We start from the raw sequence: 22,628 nt of genomic DNA on the forward strand, positions 1-22,628 counted from the left end.
TTAACTTCTTTTGCTAAAAGATAGTAACTGATTGTATGACAGAAATATTTTTATATAATATGCAATACTGTAACTCTAAATGTATAAAGTATTTGTTCACTTTGTATTGAGTGTCCCAAATATCGATATAGGTAAAAATAAACAATATGATAAAAATATGTATGTGACATGACGTGACATGACATACAGTACGGCTAAGTACGGTGACCCATACTCAGAATTCGTTCTCTGCGTTTAACCCATCCAAAGTGCACACACACAGCAGTGAACACAAACACACCGTGAACACACACCCGGAGCAGTGGGCAGCCTTTTATGCTGCGGCGCCCGGGGAGCAGTTGGGGAGTTCGGTACCTTGCACAAGGGCACCTCAGTCATGGTATTGCCGGCCTGACACTCGAACCCACAACCTTAGGGTTAGGAGTCAAACTCTCTAACCATTAGGCCACGACTTGTAAAGTTGCAGATGGATTTACAGAGCTATTGTAAATCTAATGTAATGTAAGTTTTTTTAGACTTGGATTTTTATGATCTGATCGTTTTTACAAAACAATTATTTACATTTTGTCTGAGACTGCATTTACATGTTAATTACACATGAACAACTCATTTATTGTTAAATGTGTAACTTTATTTACATTATTTACATTTTCATATAAGCAGCATATTTATGTGCAGTTTGCATGTAGATACTGTGGCATTACAGCTTCTGATTTTGTTGGGTGAGAATCTTTTTTAACACAATTATTTGCACAAGAATTATTTCTATGTAACACTGTTCTGTTCAAACTGGCAGGACATGACAGTCATCAATGTCAAACGGACGTCGATTAATGTAATGTATTCCTGTAATCCATCTGAAAAGGTGCATATGTCCTCAGTACATAAATATTATATATTTCTGAGACTAGGTCTTGTCGAAGGCTGCAACAGAGACATCAGGCGTCATGTCCATGGAGTAGAGTAGAGTAGTCAGGGCCAGTAAGTCCAAGGTGCAGTCAAGCTCCTGCAGAGGGCAGGATTTCGCTATTAAAACAGACAGCAAGTGCAAGGAGAATAATGACCTCACTACTCTGGCACTCCATTGTCAGCACATTCAGTGTTCTCAAAGAGGGGGATCAGAGTGGTTTAGGATGCTGAACTGTGTGCCTTACTTTTCCCATGCAAGTCACGTAGCCTTCTATATTGTCTCATGGAGTCTTGAGGAAAGTGTTTCACAAAGTCAAACAATAATAGATTCACTATAAGAGGAGTTGGATTGTTCAGTTTTTCATCAGTATGTGAGGTAATTTAGTGCAAAATTAGTAGTTTTTTAGCACAGGGAAATTACAGAATTGCTTTGATTCATATTTACAATATATTATAATGTACAGTTGATGACAGTTTACAGTGTGGAGTGTTGTTTTATTTAAATAAAACCCTTTATGGACTGATTGATTCAAAATATTTCATATATTCAGCTGGGAATTTGAGAAAAGGTCTTTAATAAATCTGGTCCTGTCACTCTCCTTGGGAGTGACTCACCCCGCTCTCACCACTGCCCCCTGGTGATTAATACACATGCCTTCTTCCTCTGTCTTCTCCCAATGCCCCCTCATAGCATAACCCTTTACAATCAGACCTATCTTCACTCTGTCACTGCTCATTTGGATTCCATAAGACTATCGAATTTGTATAAACATTCACCAACCATATGAAACACAGGTGAAAATAAATAGAATTGATCTCCTAAGGCATTTGAAGTGAAAGAGATTTATTGTGTTGTCAAGCTTTTTGCGCAGTGCGGTAGATTACCCCAGGGATGATTTTTCTTCCACAACCTCTTCGCTCCTACCCCCAGCTACCTCATCCCAGGATAGGAGCAACCAATCACAGCCTACATATTTGCTAATTGTTTTACCCTTGTCATCCAAGCATGCACCTTTGACTGGCAACAGAAACATCAATCAACAGAGACATTAGAGACTATTGAACGTGATAAAGGGGAATAATTATTTCCATTAGGACACTCTGAGTAAAGTGGAATGTTTCCCATAAAAGGCCATAAGGTGTGTTATAAAGACAAAATGGGGAGTTCATTCCAACGCATCTCTCTGTTCAGGCTTGTGATTTTTAAAGTTTAAGTTTTACTATTTAAACCCACTGCTACTTCTAAAGGAACTGAAATGATGTGACTGGAAACTGGTGTTTCATTCAGTATGATTTACTCCACATAAACTCACAGTTATGGTTTCTTCACACTTATAATACTATAAAATTATAAATAGAATATTAACTTATTATATTAAGCAAGTTTATGCTGTGGAATGGATGATGGATGATTGAGTTTTTGACCATCCAACCTGTGGCATCAGACTGGAATTACATGTGAGTGGAGCAATCAAGTTCTCCTTTTAGTGTATGAACATGGATTGATGGATGGATCTATCCTGATCTATGCAGTGTTTTCCAGCTGATTCAGATCTATGGAAGTGATGAGTGAGCACTGGTAATTAGCCCTCTAAGGAACAGTTCTTTGTTACACAATTAAAGCTTCTTGTAAGTGTCAAAAGTGATGATTGTGTTATATTCTTTACCTCAAGAAGATATAGGTAAAGGAAGAGAAGTGCCAGAAATGTTTCTCACGTGCTGAATCCAGATGTGCTGAGAATAAATTCAGCTGGACAACAGTTGCAGAATAGGCATTTGTGGAACTGAAAATCTGTTCAATCTTCAGATACTCAATGGTCTAGCAATAGCAAGAGTTTAGCAAGCAATGTAAAGACAATGTAGTGTACCAATTGCACTTTGTATGCTGATTTCGTAAAGTTTATCTTTTATGTGAATTTCGATACTTAAACCACTTTTTATGCACATGACAATAAACCTGGAACTTTCAAACCAGGGGCAAATCAGTTTGAGATGTGTTGTGTATGGAAATGCACACTGAATTGTTTGTATGTATGTTTTTTTTTTTATTCGCTCTGCTCCTGAAGGAATTCTGACCAATTCAGCTTTTGACCCGCTCCCGCAGAAAATCCAGAAGATCAGTCCCGCCCACTTATACAGTTATTTTTACATGGGTTGTATAATAGCAATGTTTGTCAGGTTAGGACATTGGAGTATGTGAAAGATTGGAGTATATGGAGTAATTATTTCATCATGGACTTCCAGGTCTTTGAGGAAAACACAATGGTACCAATTCCTGGACTTCCAACAGCCATTCAGACCACATTGTCTCAGTTTCATTGCAAAGTCTGACTATTGAGGTTGCCAGTTCATTTCCAGTGAAGTATAGAAGCTATTCTTGTTTGAGTCAGTGACTAGTAGAAAGACTGAAAAGGGAACACCATCAGTGTTGCTTAGTTCTTGTAAACTTTCTACCTCAGAAAAAAATACATTTCAAGATCATTAATTAGTATTCTTCCACCAAACTGCCTTCTAGTTCCTCCAGTTATTCAATAGATACCGGTGTTCCCCTGGAAACAGAGCCAGCATGAGGTATAATACTGCCAGTATGGGTTCATTATGGCGAGGATATTCAGAGAAGCCACAGATAACTTCCATAGGATTGACTGCTGTTACATTATATTATATTATATTATATTATATTATATTATATTATATTATATTATATTATATTATATTATATTATATTATATTGGATTAGATTATTATGACAGGTACATACTCAAAGTTATAGTTCTAGTTCAGATTGTGCCTGTTAATTGACACAACCTGTAAAACTGAAGAGCTGTACAGTCATAATGTTGTTGGCAGTGTAAATCTGCATCCAGTGATCAGTGCATGAACAAAATACTCAAAAAGGTATCCTGAACAATAAGTAACAGGTTTTTTGGGTTGTTTTTTTTTTTTAAAAAAAACACATACATTTTTTAGCTGTAAAGTTCTTAATAAATTAGATGAGGTGTGTAAGCTTAGGCCTTTAATTAAAATGTGCAGGATAAAACATCTCCAGGAGAAGGGCTGGGCAGCAGTGATTTGAGGTGACTAAAACTCTAGCTATTATTAGTTGATCCAATATTTCCTGATGGTTCAGCTGTCTGCTTGTACCTATGATAATATTTATTTGACCTGCCAGATGTCAGGCTCTGTCCATTGAGCTTCAGCCTCTGTTCACTGAACCTCTCACATTTAGTTATGCAAATTTCGAAAGATAGCAAACTGACAGTTTCATCAAATGTTTGTGTCATCTAAATTACAGTGCTGCCCTTTACTACATCATTCTGAGTTTGCTCACTTATCTGTCTATGGCAACAAAATCCCAAGACATTACTCCTTAGGGGTTCTCAGTTCTAGATATTAATCTTAATGATAGATGAGAAAGAAAGAGCTGTTTAGACAGGCTGAAAGAGTAACCTGAGTCCAGGTTTATGTCATTATGTGAGCATATAGAAATATCAAATACAAACATATATATTAATATGTAACTCCCATGTCCCATCTAATCTGTTACCTAAATTCAATATTCTTCATTTATTCCTGGAAAATATTGTTTTCATATACCATGAAATGTATGTGTAATGATTTATAGCATGTCAGACAAAGGTGCTAGATATATTCCTTGTATGTTGTTGGTATAAAACCAGGAAGAATTTGTTAAGAACAGGAGCATTTGTGCTTGGAGTTGTAAGTAGAGTTACGATTAAAAATAAATAAAATTGGACTAATAATTCCCCTAAGAGCTATCGATAGACCAGTAGGCACAAAATCAGTCTGCTTTCAAATCAATCCCTTAATTGCTTTACAGTGAGGCTGTTGTATAACAGCTGACGGGACAAAAATCTGTTGAGTAGGACCTGTTTCTCTACTCATGAAAACAGAAATCGAAAAAGGGAAATATCTATTACATAAATTTCAGTACTTTATCTGTGATTTGACCTTTATACAATTATCATTCTCTAAACTATTGACCTAGAATTAAATGATTTAATTCAACCCGGTTTGTGGTGCAGACAAAACCACATATGTATGTAACCAAGATAATTTTCTAAATAAAAATGAAGATCATTTAATAATATGTTTGGAATAATTAATCAGTAAGAATATCCAAGATGAAGACAGTTCAAATCTTTAAGCTGAAATGTTCACCTTTTCGTGGCCCAACTCTATATTGTTATCTGGTGAATGCACGATAACTTAATAATCACTTGGCATTAGATGTTGTTATGCTAAGCATTAGTGAGTATACCAGTGTGATGTCATACGAGTACATCTGGCACCAAGCATTATCCTGGACTAGAAAAGCTTGAGGATTTACAGTTTGTTGTTTTTTGTTGAGTGATACTCTGTTATTCCATAGTGGCTTTGTGTGGGTCAGAACCGCAGTTGCTTAAGGTCAAGAGTTAAGCAAGAGTTGTAAAGTTCCGAGTCTCATTAAGGTGTTAATCCAAATTTACAAGTCGTACTGTTGCTGTCTAAGCAGTTGGCAAAGCCTGAACATTGAGGTTATGAATTTCAAAATCTCATACTGTACATTCATTGCAAGACTTACTGGACTATCAGCTCTTACTAGCTAGTAATTCTTGCCAAAAGCCAAATGCTGTAATGAGCTTGGTAATCTTCCCACAGAATGTGTGATTCACGTTTATTATCCAACTAGATGTTACATATTTCAACCATACAGTACATAAAGACAGTATACTTTTTGTATTTAAATTTGAACAGAATTTAGGAATAATTAGAGAATCAAACAGTATTTTAAACTGGAAATGTTTATCTGCACGGTAAATATAACTCTGTAAATATCTGTAAATTATCTGCAGTTCTGTTCTCCATAAGCAACAGTGTACTTCATTGCTCTTATGCCTCACTGAGCAATTGATATCATCATCATTTCACCCAGGCTGATTTAGTATATTGTAAACAGGCTTTCTGTATTGCTGATGCTAGCACATTCACCATATATATAAGTAATATTCGGAAGAACATTACTTGTTGGGTGGCACTTGCCCTGAACAGAAAACAGCTATACACAACAATGTAGATGATATAGAGACAACACCTAACTGACACCATGCTTCATGTTCCAGCATCTTATTACCATTATATTTGTTTAATGTATAAATATGACCTTGTCACAGCATAACAGACACCACACTGGTTGGCTTCCTCTCTATTGGTTTTGTCTCTTTATCCTCCAGTGGGATCAGCATGAGGTCTCCTTACGTCAGCAATGTTGCAGGACCCTTGTCTCCGCTTGGCTCACCCTGAGACAGAATCTCCCCTGTGCTCATTAGTGTTAGAGATAAAAGGTGACAGTGGTGTTCAGGGGAGATACAAAGAGCACAATAGCCCTGCGCTACGGAAATGTGCTTACTCTGATGCAAATGTTTTCATTAAATTATTTATCATGCTTTACCATATTTGCAGAGATCCCTAGTTAGACTAAAGTCAGTTTTTCATGCAAGACAAATCTTAATCTCTAGCCCAAAAGCAGGCTATAATCATCTCTGGCTGCTGGATTAGTCTGTTGTCCTCCTAATGCATGCTTAGATTTGAATAACATTAGTCATTGTGGTGCTTTGTAAAGGTTTCCAAAGATGGCTCCAGATGACAAAACCACCAGTAAACCTCTAAAGTGTAGGACCATAAATAACTTTGGCCCCCCCTTGTCCTGATTAAGACAGTGTCTTTTGTGTTCTTCTTGCTGGGCCTTCTGGGTCTTTGCCTTGTCTGTTGCTTCATACTGTTTCTGCTGAAAGCTTGAACATGGACGGCACACGCAGAGGACATCCGGCACAGTCCACACTGCTTTTTGCTTATGCAGCTAATGACAATAATTCACTCTCTAAGCTCCTGATTATCATCTCCTGATGTAAAAAAAAAAAACCCACCAGATGCTGCAGTACAACACTAGCTATTTTTGTTATTTTTCCTCAAAGCTATAATAGGGAATGCATCCCATTTGTACTTTTGTTGTTAATTATCAGATCTTTTACATAAGCCTGCTGTTGAACCCTAAGATTGATGGACAGAGGATCCTGTATGTTTTTTATTGTGATGTCAGAAGCAATTTAGCTTTGTTATACAATAGCCTGTGTTATGAAAAGCAGGCCAGGGCACTGACAGTGCTTCCAGAGGAATGGCGTAAACGAGTTTGAGAAACGGTATAGATCTGACACCATCAACATCGGTATAAGGATAAGGCACAATTTACAAAACTACACAACAACTGTTTTACTTAATTCCTCATTGATCTCTTTGTGTACAATTGTAAAAAGGCTTTTGCTTTGCCATACAGCATCAAACTGAGTTATGCTTAGCAGTTTGGATGCAAGCTAAACGCTTTCTGGATTATGGGGCTGTGTATCTTGCTTATGGGTCCATTATATACCTATGCAGTTGTCTGCAGTAAAGCTGGTTGATTTACTCTCCCATATTCAGGTATAGTGATTTCTTTCCGAAAGAACTGTTGAACGAGCAAAATTTTAAATTAGCACAGATTTTTCCCCAAGTCAATAACAATATCAGAACTCCAGAAACAAGTATTGTGTGATACCTGACACCGATCCTGACAACCTTTATGTAACCGAGCGACTCCCTGCCATCTACTTTTATTACCTTACCCAAAACATCAGAGGCATGACGGTGGCTTGCTGTAACAGAAGATGTATGTATCCTCTGTCCACATGTCAGATCTGTCTCTTTATGAACGCTCATGGTGTAAAACATGTCTAATACCGGTTTAAAGCATCGAAACAGAAAATTGCATTAAAATTTTTTTTTCAAAAAGAAGCCATGTACTGATAGATATATAGCTATATTCTGTTAGAGGATTAAATTCTTATTCATGTGGTAATACACGTTATTCACTTGTAAATAGCACTATTTCTTTTCACTCATGCATCTTCACAAGTGAGCATAATCCGTGAATACTACAGAAATTGAGTAGAGAGGCAAATGAAAGAGGCTGAGGTTTCCTGTGTGGTTAGATGGTCACAACCACATGTAAAGTTGCCTTTGCTACAGTACTTTACAGTTACACTGAGCTTCCATGTAAAGCTCTTGTGCGTTGTACGGACTGAATCATTTCTCCCACTCGGAGTGCGGCGTCACATTTTCACATCCATATCTTTATTCGTTCAGTCGTGTTCATGTGAGCAGGGAGCTGAACCTGGCTCTGCAGTTTGTGTTAATATTGGGAATACGTCACCGCTCATAGATAGGTTTTACAGTAAGGCGACGTGCTTTGCGCTCTTGATTTTCGTCCCCCCCTTTGGAGTAAGGAATGGACTTTCCCAGACAGACATGTCACGGCGCTATGAGAAAAGCCGAGCCGTCCTGTGTGTCTGCCATTGCAGTTCAGCGGTAAAGCGTCGGAGGACGTTAAAGCGGCTTTTCTCGCGTGTGTGAAAGGATATTTCAGTCAGGAAGATTTGAATACATTGGTTTGGACGAGTTCCACCCGGAAAGGATTACATTTAGTCGTTACCGATAGGGTGTTTGCTCCGGTCCGCTACAGAAGGAGCTCACCGGGAACTTTGGACGGTTACACCGCGGCTGACATGTTGCTCTCCGGCCACAGAGGGCGGCTGAGTTATCAACTCTAGCCCGGCGCTGCGGCACCTGGCCGGGGGGGAAACCAAACATTTTACGCTTTGTTTTTGGTTTTTTCTCTGAACAAGCAAACGTAGCTCGTTGTGTTTTATAAACGCTACACCAACTTCGAGGAGCTGAAGGAAGAACAAAATGTCTGCCAGGGCTGCATCTACAAAGGTAACGCTCTGTTTCTCTTTAGGTTTTAATATGGACCTTTTTATAACGTAAACGTTACACGATCACGATTCGATTTCCAACGACCGCAGGATAAAGCATCAAATCAACGGCATCTCAGGACCAGCCGTTAGTTAGCCGGCTGCCTCCTCAGACTGAGGTCGGTATAACTAGCACTGGCGTTAGCTACTGACTCTAGGAATAACAGGTAACGCAGATAATACATCTATAAATACGTACAGACATATTATATTACATAATAGTCTATGTGACGATAATATCTTCATCAAACATCGTCCTCGGCAGTGAGAAACTAGCTAGCTAACGTTTTTCGCCGCTCACGTCAGGTGTTTAAATAACTAACGTTGCGATTTGAAGTTTTAAATTCGTCACCAAGCAGATACTTTACCACAAATGCAATATTTTCAATAGGGAGACTTATTTTTTGAGTTTAGTTTACATTACTATTTAGCTACAGAAATCACTTGTGTGTTGCTGTTGAGTCGAGTACAAAAGTTAGTCACTGACTAGTTAACAAACTTTTGATAAACAGTTTTTAGGGGTAAATATCTTGCTAGGTAAACACACAGCAGGTGTTTGATTTTTTTTTTTTTATACATATGTTGGCTTTTTTTTTTTTTCTGAGTAGATTTGTGATGATGAGTTTTAACCACACAGCCAAGCAGAAACTGTTTTGAAGTGAAGGATCTCCTCCTACTATGAAACGCAGTGTTATTTAACATGGGCGTGTTTGTGTTTCGGGTGAAACTTTAGCTGAAGTTCAGGAAGGCTGAAAGTGTCTGTCCTACCCTTCCTATCAGTGATGCACTGTGTGTCATGATCTACAGGCTGAATATTTGTTTTAATCACCCAATAACCTGGTCCAGGTGACGCATAGAGCCTTTCCCACATGTGTTATATTTAATCTATATTATTGCAAGTTGTGAAACTTGGGCTGGATTAATTTTTTATTGCTCATGTATGTGTGATATTTTTAACCGGAGCAGATATCCCTCCAACACGTCGAGTAATTCCTGTGATGATGTTGGCCATCATAAGAGAACAAAACACTTGTCTGAAAACATGTCACACACTGTTGTGTATTTGCACCTCATGTGGTTGTTGCCTGCTTGCACTATGGTCCTGAGGAAACGTTGTATACAAGCCGTGCAGAGGAATAACACAAACACGTGTGTTGAACTAGTGGCTTTCCTATAGTTAGCCGTACTGATCTGTATGAAATCGGTTAGAATGCAAACCTTAGAATTTTTAAAAACTTTCCACACTCACAGTGGATAAAACTGGGAAACAGCATTAAACTTAGACTAGCATACACACAGTCATGTTGATGTGAGAAAAATACTCTTTCCTGTTGAAACAGTTAATCTTTTTTATTGTGGTACTTCTACAGAAGGTACAGTGTATTTTCTTTACATGAATATTATTATTATTTGTTTTGCAGTTAAGGTGAACAAGGCATGTGAACGCTCCAACATGCTGCCCAGTTTTGTTTTGTTTGCCCAGTAACTAAACACACTTGAAAGTATAGTATAGATGTATATCCTGCTTTTTTTTAAGTGCATTAATACAGATTTATCTGCTTCTAACAAAATTTCTAAAGCGTATAATTGTGTTTCTGCGAACTCCGTGAAACCTCAGCAAGTCATTGGCTTTATTCTAGCTATGAGACGTGGTGTTCACTGTGTGAACAAGGAGGAGAAATATACGACAGGAATTTATGGTGCTTGGTTATGTCATTGTTTCCATTGTTTTCCTGGTGCTGAAAGTTTTTGTTTTTTATGCAAACAAATGAATCCACCTAATAAAACGTGCCTAAGCCTTGTGTGTACTTCAGCTGGAGGTAGGATTCCCAAAGACTAAAGACTGCTTAGGTATATTATCCACTTGCGTTACTTAAAATTACGTTTAATTATTATGTTTGTTGTAGTTTGTTTTCTTGTTTTTGAACCTATTTGTCTGCTGGTCAATGACAAATTAAGGTTTTCCCAAAATAAGTATTCAACTATACATTTGCATGTTTTTGAGCTGATTGAGTTAATCTCTCTTTTATACATGGTGAGAGTCAGGGGTGGGACAATAGAAATGTTCCCCACTATGCATAATCTCCTAAAAAATGTGAGTATTTATGTGGTTGGCAGATTAGAGGGAAAAGGCAAACATTTGCTTTTTTATTTTCTTCTAACCAGTCTGGGAAAAATTATTTCTCTAAACATCATTATTATTTTGATTGAAAAAAAAAGTGATTTTTGTAGCGAAATTTTCAATAGTTGGAATTTTCCTTTTCTCCGACTAACAAGTGATTTAGCATCCTTATTTTCTAATATTATAAAGTGTAATCTTATTAATAATAGTTATTTGTGGTTGTATCAGCCCTAAACATAATTTATTTCAGAATAGGTGCCTTTTTTTGAAAATGTGCAGCACATCAGCATCCAGACGTATCTGTATTTTAAAAGCTTTAATTTTTCTGTCTCTTCTTTCAGGCCGAAATGAGCAGTGACATTTTTATAGATAATCAATTGATTTCTCTTTCATTGTTTACCAGTTCAGCTGTTAGGATTTTAGTAAGAATTTATAAGTGTTTGTACATAGTGCTTAATTCTGATCGCCTAATCTCAGAGCATTGTATGATGCCTCTGCACAATCTGAGTGGAATGAAAATCCAGTGAAATGGATGTGCTGAGACATGAGATCCCAAAATAGAGCCGTCATAGTGTTTTCAGTGATGCTGCTGCTGCTGCTCTGAGCTCAGTGCCTCCAGTGAAACAAGAACACATGCAGTAGTTTATAAAACACTTAAATGGACTCTAGAGAACATGATGAGGGTAAGAATGATGGGTTCTCATTTGCTCTCTGTTGTTTCTTCCTTTATGAAACAGTTTGAGTTTAGAGATGATTACTGAGGTGTTAGCTATTGAAGCATGTGCACATTTGGGGAACTCGATGTTAGATACAGATATTATGGTGTTAATGTTGCTGAACGTGGCTGTGAAAAGTAAGATTTAATCAGTAGCTTTTCCTGTCCTGTCAGCAGGAGTGTTTTTTTGGTTCTTTTTCCCCCTTCATATTTTCATATATGGTGTTTTTGCCGCCAAAGGTGTGCTGAGTTTGGGGAAATGTGATGCTTGATGTAACTGTCAAAATGGCAACATGCAAAACACAAAGGTATGCAAATGTCTGAGAGAGTTAAAACGTGCCCCGTCATCTCGGGTACAACTGTGACTAAAATCTCTTATTTGCATTTTGACTATTTATGGGTTGGTGCTGTAAGAAGATTCACATGTTACTTTTTACGTGTTTAAGATAAGGATATGAGTATCCAGTTTCTTGGACTCCATGAAGACAAACAAAGACGTGTGACACACAGATACTGTGGTTCTTCAGATGGGGTAAAACCACATACTAAACATATGCAGTCATGCATTCCCCCCCCACAACTCCTCCTTGTTTCATGCACTCCCATTTGTACTCTGACATCATCCGTCTTTCCGTGTATGCAAAAGGGAGGGAGTTTTGCTGACTATACTAGTATGAAATGTAGGTTGTACATTCACTAGCTGCTCCCAGGGTGTGTCCTCTTCGCACGTTCACAAACACCTTGCGCTGATGACTTTCTTGGGGTCATAGGTCACCAGTGACACGTGGCACTAATGAAGACTGTATTTCCTGCTGGCTGGTGTAGTATTACCTAGCTGGTTGTCAGCAGGACGTAGGCCTTATGGTGTGTACACATGGTTTTACCTTACAGATGGTGCACATGGATCTACACACGTATACACAGCCTTGTCTCAGCCTTTCTATCGTAGTACTACAAGTTAACTTAACTGAAATACCAGCTACCAGTTTTCCAGCATTTCTTTCTGAGGTTTGTTTGATGACCAAGAAAAGATATTCCATGCAGTTAACTTATTTGTCTGTCAGTTTTACACACGGTGGACTGAAGTTCCTGTAGATTTAGCAAAAAAATAAATACATTTTAATTTTAATAAATTTTTTTTTGGAACAACAACAAAGATAATGCCATTATTCATTCATTCATTTTCAGTAACCATCAGGGTCACAGTGCTACTGAGCAGCATCCTGTTCAGGATTGTAGGGGGTCAGGATCCTGTTTACGCTGAATGGTATGATTCATGGCGATGATGATGGCAGTATTGTTATTGCTATTGCTCAAAATGCAAAATAAAAACAAATGGAATAATGATGAAATGGAAAAGGTTCTTTTGCTTTTTTTTCCCTGGATGTATATTACTTTAAATTTATACCCCACTTATACACAGAGTTATGAAAACGGCATTACAGAGAGAAGTTAAAGGTAGAGTCAGTTTTGTGGAGTAATTTGGAGTAACGGAGTGTTTAGGCATACAGTTCAAAGAGACTCGTCATTTTTAACTGAGAGTATACCTTCTGCTGACATGAGTAATAGAACCATCAGCAGCTAGATGTGGGCGTGTCCAGTGAGGCAAACAAACCTTTAATAGTATTTTTTCTTTCTTTTCATTAAGCACCTCCAGCCTACCACATTTAAGTGGGTTTTTTTTTTCTATTCACCATCAGTGCTCATTACACACACTGCAGAATAGTGGTATAAGAACACACATATGTTTAGTATACCGTTTCTGTCTACTCCTGCCCTAACTGGTCTTTTTCATGCACATTAAAATATCACCACACTTGACTTCTTCTGACAAGCTTCACTGCAATCTAACAAACTGGATCCCTCTTGAGTTTTTTAGTAAACATAACCAAGCGATGGAGCCGGGCCTTGTGGCATAGACATGCATTTTAATGTAATAAAAGCTCGATTTTATTTTTCATCAGGCCAAAGAAAAATGGGTTCGCATTGTATTCAGAATCATTTTTAAATAACCGATTAGTCGCTTACATAAAAAAAATTATTGATTAGTCAAATTCTTGTGCACATTACTCGCCAAAGCAGCCTTATGTATGATGATGATGAGGGCTTGAGGATGTGAGTTAAATTGTGTACTAAATTAAGTGTTTCCTTTCATCTTCTGTCTATTGATACAAGGTGAGAAACCTTTTTCACGCCATGACATTACACCTCCTGTGTACAGATGTGAACAGGAAATCCAAAGATTGATCTTATGTTCTCATTAATCTCTCTTACTGAAACAAGATCCCTGCTGTCTATATATCAGGTGAGGTACCTTTCATACTTTTGTCAGCTCATACATCACTGAGAGTAATGTGTGTATGTGAGGGGATGTTAGTGTTATATTTTATCTTTTCAGTTGTAAAACTCTTAAAGTCTAATTAAATTAAAACCGAAGTAATGTTTTGCCTTATTAGCGTAATAATATCCCAAATAAAAGTTATCTGCACTCAAGCTTTAACATGCTGCATTTACCTGCTTCCCTGTGCATGACCGTTATGGGGTTCATTATGTATGTCCTTGAAGCTTCACTCAACAGGGTGTTTACAGACCCTACAAAATAAACCGGCACAAGCACACCGGATCTGGTCGGCTCTAAACCTGGCTTAAAGCGGGGGGGTTTTTTTTGTGGTGCTTTTGTGTCTTGCCGTGTGTAAGGTTTTCGAACATTCTGGAACAAAAGCAAAGGCATCACAGTTATGCATGTTAAGCTGGTTTTACCTGCAGTGTGAGAGTAATGCTATGCCTAGTTACAGCTACAGATTTAATACTAGTGTGGTCCTTCTTGTTCCACTGGATTCTTTCTCAGGGGATCACAGTGTGCATCAATAAGCATAACTAGTGTATTATTAATGCCCTTTAACGAAACATTCATTATTCCTAAAGGTGTGGAAAGAATTGTTCATGAATTTCCTTTCACAGTTTAGAAAAGTATGTAATCTTACAACTTGCTGGATTTTAAACTTTTTTCATTCTTTATCATTGAGCAGAAAGCCAAGGTTAATGTATTGCATTATATTAAGCGAACTAAAGTTAGATATCCTATAATCTCATGGCAAGTCTTGATCAATAATGTGACATGATTTGTAGTGTGACAAAGACTAGGGTTCTGGTCATCACTGTTGGCCTTGGTGAACTTTACAATGTAAAATATGTTGATGTGATTTAAGCTTCGTCATGCATGCTCTTCATCCTCTCCATATGCGACCATAGCTTTACGCATTGCCTATCTGCTCTTGAAGGTAGCATAGCATCAGCAGCTCTGAGCTATTTATAGCCTTTCGATCTATAGAAGAGCAGCTTCACCCGAGCTTGATATACGTATTTCCTCCATATTTTTTCCTAAAGGATTGATATTTACAAATTCCAATCTCTGCTCTGAGCAAAGGCTGACTTTTTTTGCCTTCCTTAGGTGCATGTTTGCAGATAAACACGGATATACAGGACACTCTTTACATGTTTACACAATTGTTAGCATTCTATAGAGCCTTGTTTGCTTATTACACTGGATGTGGGCCATGTTCACGTTTGCTCTGTGTCAGCATGGCTTCAATATAGAGTCAGGAAAGGAAAACGCGCATGGAATCTGTCAGCACTCCCAGCCCGGGTAGTGACACACATTCCATGATGACTGTGTGCCAGAAAGCTTGTAGACAAGCTTTGTGTTTGTGTGTGTTTGGAGTTATACAGACCCCATTTCTGTCACTCCAGACCTTTACACCTCTGAGAGATTGACGATCTGTATGATCTACAGCAGCTACCAGGCTACTTATCCCAGCTGGTTCACCTGTATGTAAAATATCTAAAAGGACTCTTGCTGTTTGTGCGTCTGTGCACTAGAGACTGAGCTAGATTGAAAAGCCACCTTGGCACAAGTTCTAAGGAAACCATGCTGTGTTAACCTCGCTATGCAGCATATTGGACTTGTATGCCAGTGGAGTTCCCAACCGGGTGTGATATGCAAAAGTCACGGCTTCCGAATCAGTGACGTTGACGCATTTTAATATGTCCTGTTGTCCTTTAATTTAGATCAAATCATTTTCACTTGTATGTGGGGGAACCTGTAAAATTCTCCCACAGACAGATTTGAGTTCATTTAAAATGATGTGATGGATTTCATTCTATCCAATTAATTCTCTGCAACCACTAGAATAACTATTGCTGAGTGTAACAAGAACTGTCTCTCATGGCACTGTAGGGGTTAAGGCCAGTACAGCACTTTACACTGCAGATGGATCTGTGCTCCTACTGAACAGAGGTCTACAGTGTAGCACAACTGCAGCTCCCCTCCCTCTATGCACACTCCAGAATGCTGCCAGGCCGCTGGGATTTATTTGTGTGTGTGCGCGCGAGAGAGAGAGGGAGGGACAGACAGACAGAGGGAGAGAGAGGAGAAAGAGACTGAACAAGAGACATAGGTGCAGATGGAGATAGATCTAAAAAAAAAATTATTTGCCTGTGTTTTCAGCCGAGGAAGGAAGAGTGTGGAGCTATTTTGAGTTGCAATCAAATGTGGAATTAAATCAGTTGTTCTTAGTGAAAGTCTTGGTCTTCTACTGAAGATGAAGCTTCTGTCAGTGGACAATTAATCCTGCAGCATCCTCCACTGGAAGGTGTGTGGGAGTTTGGAGGTAGAGATGATTAGTCTTCTGTGGTGAGGACACAAACTGCTGTAAGTAGATAGTTGAGTAAAAACTGTTGCTCACTACGCGCAATCTAATTTTATCATCTGGAAATGCAGCTGATACGATTCCATGTAATTACGCTTGTATGTTCATATAGACCTTTACGTTGTCCAACATCATATTGCTATGTTTTGTTTTGATTCTAATCTACAAACTAGCTGTCTGTAATATTTAAAAAAGAGAATCGTTGATGTATGTACATGGACATATGTGTGCACTTAATGTCACAGTATCCCCTGGTGCGCCATTCTTCCTGTATCATGTTATGACCTCTACTGTCACAGGATTTCTAGCACTAGCATTTCTAGTCCCTAGCTAGTGGACATTTACCATACGTCAGCAGAATGACACCCATTTTTCATAAATAGCGGCATGTTTTACAGGTTGTTTGTGTGTATGAGGGAGAGCCTGCAGTACTATACACAGTGTGTTTTAAAGTGCACCTCTTTGTACTATATTCAGCAGGTTGGCTGTTTTTACACTTTTTATTGTAGAGGTATTGATGCTGCTGTTTCTGTGTTATGACTGATCAACATGCTCGTTGTTTTGTAGTAAAACATCTGACCAGTGAAATCTTGATTGAAGATGCCTTATGGTGACACAGTTATTTGGTGTCTGAAGGTATTCATTTTCCTCTGCTGACAGTAAATCCTTGTTCTGCAGCTAGGCTCTCTGTTAAAACTAGGGCACTTGTTCATTCTCCTCTGTACATGAATCGGTAATTTCTGACATTGTAAGCAGTGCCGGTAAAAACGGCTGGTCACAATTCACACTTTAACCGCTATTGCACTTTATAATGCATTAGATTTAGTCTAAGAATGTAAGCTGTGTAGGTAAATGCTGGTTTAGGCAAATAATCTTGATAGATGGATAGGTAGACCAACTCTTTTTGTCCGTCATTATGCAAGTATAATGTTAAACAGCACACAATATACTGCCATAGCTCTTTGTAACTTGATAATGACTAAATAGCTTCTACTGTCATTTGCATTTATTCATTTGCCAAGTTCTTTTATCCAACAATGTGTGAGTGAGACGAGTTACAGGCCACACGTACAGCTGAACAAGGGTTAAAGGCCTAATAGCTAAGGGGCTTATACTGACAATTTTCCTCATCAATAGCTCAAACTGTTACTGCATCTCACTGTAGTGACTCCTGCATAACAAAGACCTTTGCATGCACAGAAAACCATTTAAATATATCTCTAACTGACGGAATTGTACATCTTTTGACCACCCTGAGTCATGCTTTGCGATCACATTTTGACAGGCAGCCAAGATCCATACCGAGATCCAAGTGCATTTGGCATTATAACGATGGGAAAATACTGTGATAATTGAAGAGCATTTACTAATAAAAGCCAACTTTTTACAGCTTGTATATGCTGTAAAGGTAAACAAACAATCAAGGCACAGTGTGCATGTGTGTGTGTTTTTTGAAAGCTTCTATCTTGATAGTTTTATTTTACTGTCTAAACAGCAATCTTTCCCCACGGGAAGTCTAATACTCTTGCTACCCCATTAGGCTTACCACTGGGGAGAGGGGAAAATATGCTGTGGGACTGTACCGATCTCAGGCCAAGTGCTTGGATACCATTCTAGGATAGAGAACATAACTAAACATGTCACAGTGGGGATAATGTGTAGTGAGAAATCTACACCCTATAAACCTATAGATACATTATTTACCCGATTGGCTGAACCACTGCTGAGTTTCTCAGGACTCGACAGGAATGTATAACATGTCTGAATGGCAGTCAAAGGTCTCTGTTCCAGGTGTTCTGTTTTGAAATACATTTAAAGTTAAAGCTTATTTTCTTAAACTGTTCTCCGAATGACTCCGAATGTTCACTGACTCTTTTCTGCTTATTTAAATGTAGTGCAAACTGTTGTCCTATCAGAGTAATATTATTATCTAATTCCATTATTGACTAGTTGAGATTTATAAAAAAAAAAAAAGTTTATAAAATCAGTTTGAAGTGGTTATATATATATATATATATATATATATATATATATATATATATATATATATATATATATATATATGTTTTTTTTTTTGTTTTTTTTTTTAGTGTTCCTGTGTCCACTGTAGCCTCAGACTCCTGTTACTGGCTCACAGGAGTGGAACCTGGTGTAGCCCAATTAAATCAATCTTCTAAGATGTATTTCTGTTAACCATTGTAGTAAATTTGTTTAGAATTATTCGAGTCCTGTCAGCGCAAACCATTCTGATCATTCAGGCTGATGGTACATGGTTTAATTCAATTTCATTAGAATAGCACTTCACAATGGACGTGGTCACAAATCATCCTTTTCTTTTTAGATTACAGGAATCTAAAAAAAAATGTAAGAATGTAAATGAGAATTTAAATTACATTTAAATTTGTCTGGTTGCATAATTGTATGAATGGTGTACAAGTGTTCCTATTAAATTGGCCCGGGAGTTTATATAATGCAGTAACGCACAAATAGTAATATGCTGATGTGATAACTCTTTCATCCCATCTGCTCTACTCTTATTGATGAGCTGATTTTTGACAACTTTTTGCCTTTTTTTATTTTATTTAGAGTGTGCTTGGCCCCAGTCTCTCGTTAGAGCTGCACTCAGCTGTCTGATCCATCTGTGTGTGTAGGCCCAAATGGCCCTGCTTCAGTCTCAGCCTGCAGCCCCCTTAGTGGAGAGAGCTGTCAGCTGACACTTGTGCCAGGCTCCTTCCTACACTGTGGAAATCTCGATTGGCTTAGGTTTACAGTAGAAGCTGAATGGCCTCACTAAATGTGCAACTAAAGCCTTCTGGTTTTCTGGATCTGTGAAAAAGCAAAAGTGTGAGATTGTGGCTTCTATTGCTAGGTTGTATTAGATTGGAGCAATATAGCTTCTATTGCTATGTGTTTTTTTTTTGTTTTTGTTTGTTTGTTTGTTTGTTTTTTAACTGTATTGACTAGTATGCTTATTCAGGTATGTTCATCAAAAATCATTGTGTCATGATCATTTTACCATCATTCAATGAATACTTTCAGTAATGATGATGCACCATGTCACAAAACAAAAATCAGCTCAAACTGGTTTCATGAACATCACAATGAGTTCATTGTATTTTAGTGGCTTCCCAGTGACCATATTTGAATCCAGTAGAACAGCTCGGGGTTGCGGTAGAACAGGATTATGGAATTTGCAGCATGAAAGTGTATCATACAATTCCTTGAGATTTTTCAGGTGCAGTCATATCAATATGGACCCGAATCTCAAAGGAATGTGTTGGAAATCCTGAGGAATCCATGACATGTAGTTTTAAGAGGAAAAAGACCCTTCTATTTGTTGCTATAGTGTTTCTAAGTGCTTGATGAATGTGCTATATGAGACACATTTTTTACTGATGGTTACATGTATAGTTATTTCATACTTGGCATGTCTTTAAAGAGACACTATAACATATACATACATAGAAAAAATCTGGTATTCATTATCTAGCAATCAGGATATTTTGTGTTTTGTCTTATTTATAAGAATGTATTTTATTTTACTATATTAATGCGTTAAGTCATTTAATGTATTTTATTACATTATAAATAATTGGATATTTTAAGTTTTTTTTTCTATAACATTAAGACTAAAACAGATTTATAAATACAAGAGAAATCCATGGTTCATTTATAAGATGAAAAAACACAGGTATATTTCATTTGTTATTATCCCATGATGCTCTGAGTGTACTACGTAAGACTGGAATGATTTGATGATCTTACGGAAGAACCAAGGTTCGCTGATCAACTCCTAGTGAGACCTGAACTGCAGTCAGCCATTGTTGTAAGTTCCAGAAGAATAACTGTCTTGGTCACTGAAAGTTTTTCAATAAATACACTGATCTCAAGCCCTCAAAGAAACTGACCCTGTCATATTTCGACTTCGGAAACTCACCTGTTTCTAAGAAATGGAAAGAAAGACTAGTCAACAAAATGATGGAACACAGCAATGTTTTTTCTACTCACGAGTTTGATGTAGGCTACAGTAAAAGCACGCAACAATCTATCAAAACGAATGATGACAAACCATTTCGAGAAAGATCTTGTCGTCTGCCACATGCAGATCTGGAAGCTCTCAGACAAGATCTGTCAGAACTAAAAGGAGCTGGCATAATCACTGAGTCGCGCAGTCTGTATGCATCCCCTATAGTAGTCGTTTGAAATAAAAACGTCAAGATCCGGATGTGTGTGGACTAAACAGGCGCACTATCCCTGATCAATACACGGTGCCTAAAATCGAAGATGCACTGTCTTGTCTAAATGGAACCAAATGGTTTAGCTTAGATCTCCGAATTGGATACTACTAACTACTCCTCTTTGAGGTGGGCCTTAAGCTGTCGCTAGACAAAAGCCAGTTTTGTCAACCATCTTTGTTCTATGTTGGCCACATTGTGTCGAATGACAGTGTCTGCAGATCCAAAGAAAACAGAAGCAGTCACTACTTCGGCCCAGATCAGCCACTGTAACTGCTTTACGATCATTCCTGGGATTCTGCGGATATTACAGATGCTTTGTCAAAGATTATTCCAAAGTTGCTTTTCCTCTGAACAAACTTTTGTCCGGTTACCCACCTCCTGCGAAAAGGTCCAAGAAAAAGCTGCAACAATCCTATCTCAATCCATCAGACCCATTTGGTTGTCGGTGGGACGACAAATGCGAGGCTGCTTTCGAGGAAGACTTACTGACGCTCCCGTGCTGGCCTTTGCAAATCCCCAGTTACCCTATGTGCTACACGTTGATACTAGTGAGAAGGACGAGGAGGAGTTTTATACAAAGGCCGAGGTAAATGGGCTCAGACCAGTTGCTTTCATTAGTTGCAGCCTAACTCCATCCGAATGTCACTATCCTGCACAGACCCCTGGGTTTCAACACCTCATGTTGTGGAAAATTAAATGTCCAACATACCTGTGTTTTGGCTGAGACCAGAAGATGGAAATGAACCTGTCAAAATCCTCCATCGTAACCATATTTTGCCCCTGGGGCAGAAAGCATGTTTGAATCCAGTGTGAAAACCCAGATCCTGTCCCAAGGAGAAAAATAAGGCAGAGGAAAAGACAAAACAAGAACAAAGGCTATGACCAACTTGGTTGAAAACCCTGAAGTGTCAGAACAAGAAAACAAGAAGGATGAATACACTGGCTAAGAGGAGGAAGAACTTGGGCTATGGTATGCCATGCCATTAGCAGTACAAAATACCTTAAAAGATACAGAAACGTCAGAATCATTCAGTCTAGATCTTGATATTCAACGTGAAAATCACACTGCAGAGTTACAACCTGTTCAGGAACGAGAAGCCGACAGAGAAGAGACTAGAACTGGCACAGTTGAACACTCTGATCTACAAGATGCAAGTAACACCGAGACAGAGACTCAAGAAACTATAACGCCTGATACAGAACCTGACTCTCAAGATGACGACTAATAGTAAGACTGGAAGATCTCAAAAACTTAGGAAAGCTCCTTTTAGACTTACCAATGACACCCCAGGTAGTAATAGTATTGTTTCCCCTACAGTTAAAAATGTTTTCTGTTTATACCAGTGGATAAAATCCCCCTTAATAATATTAGTGAGGTTTACCTCATGTGATTATCTACCAAGCCATGAGAGCATGACATTTTTTTAGGTAGGGAGAGTGTAATAACCTGATTATCCAGCAATCGTGATAGTGTTCGTCTTGTATTTATAAGAATGTATTTTATTTCCCATGTTAAGTTATTAAATGTATTTTACTACATTATAAATAATTAGATAATTTAGATCAGTGGTCCCCAACCTTTTTTTTTCGCCGCGGACCGGTCAATGTTTGATAATTTTACCGCGGTCCGCTGGGGGTGGGGGGTGGCGGCTGTACAGTTAAATTAAAATAATTTTAATTTAATTGTATTTAATCATGCCTTTTTAACTCACTACAACGCTAAATCAATGAGAACCCTGAGCTTGTTTCTTTGCAACGAGACGGTTCCATCTGGGGTAATAGGAAACGTAAAAGGTATTCCGCCATGACTTTAAAACACCGGCAGAGTTTCTAACGACGTCTGTTTCGTACTCATTTTTGCTAATTTGTGGGTTAAATTTGAGCAAACACAATATACACATACACCAAGCACTGTTAAACATGAGAAAGTACCGGTGAACAGAGAGAAGAGCGATACACACCTTCTCTCCACCAAAGCTACAACACCACTGCCGCTTGTAGCCGCTCAGCTCCAGACGTCACCTAAACCCGGCCCGCATGCGCAGTATTGGTGCGGCTTTAGGTGACGTCTCTCAGTTAACCTCTCGG

General features: G+C 38.3%; 1 protein-coding gene and 1 long non-coding RNA gene across 13 annotated transcripts in view; one reads left to right on the forward strand and one right to left on the reverse strand.

Moving 5' to 3' along the window:
• Positions 1-22,628, forward strand: part of tjp1b (tight junction protein 1b) — a 61,336-nt gene that overhangs the window by 13,984 nt on the left and 24,724 nt on the right. For 2 of the 12 annotated variants that reach the window (XM_027173141.2, XM_027173142.2), the window contains exon 1: positions 8,255-8,718. The exons of the other annotated variants lie outside the window; for them this stretch is intronic. In XM_027173141.2, coding sequence (XP_027028942.1) covers positions 8,692-8,718 — 27 coding nt within the window. In that variant the 5' untranslated portion in view covers positions 8,255-8,691. Of the gene's footprint in view, positions 1-8,254; positions 8,719-22,628 lie in introns of those variants that run through there. 12 annotated transcript variants of the gene reach the window in all.
• LOC113659998 lies at positions 680-22,557 on the reverse strand. The gene is made up of 3 exons (XR_003444732.2): positions 22,502-22,557; positions 21,250-21,364; positions 680-1,006 (listed from the first exon to the last, which is right to left on the reverse strand). It is a non-coding gene; the product is annotated as an uncharacterized LOC113659998 (long non-coding RNA).

Source organism: Tachysurus fulvidraco, chromosome 10 (genome assembly GCF_022655615.1).
Source record: "Tachysurus fulvidraco isolate hzauxx_2018 chromosome 10, HZAU_PFXX_2.0, whole genome shotgun sequence".
NCBI classification, from domain to species: Eukaryota; Metazoa; Chordata; class Actinopteri; order Siluriformes; family Bagridae; genus Tachysurus; species Tachysurus fulvidraco.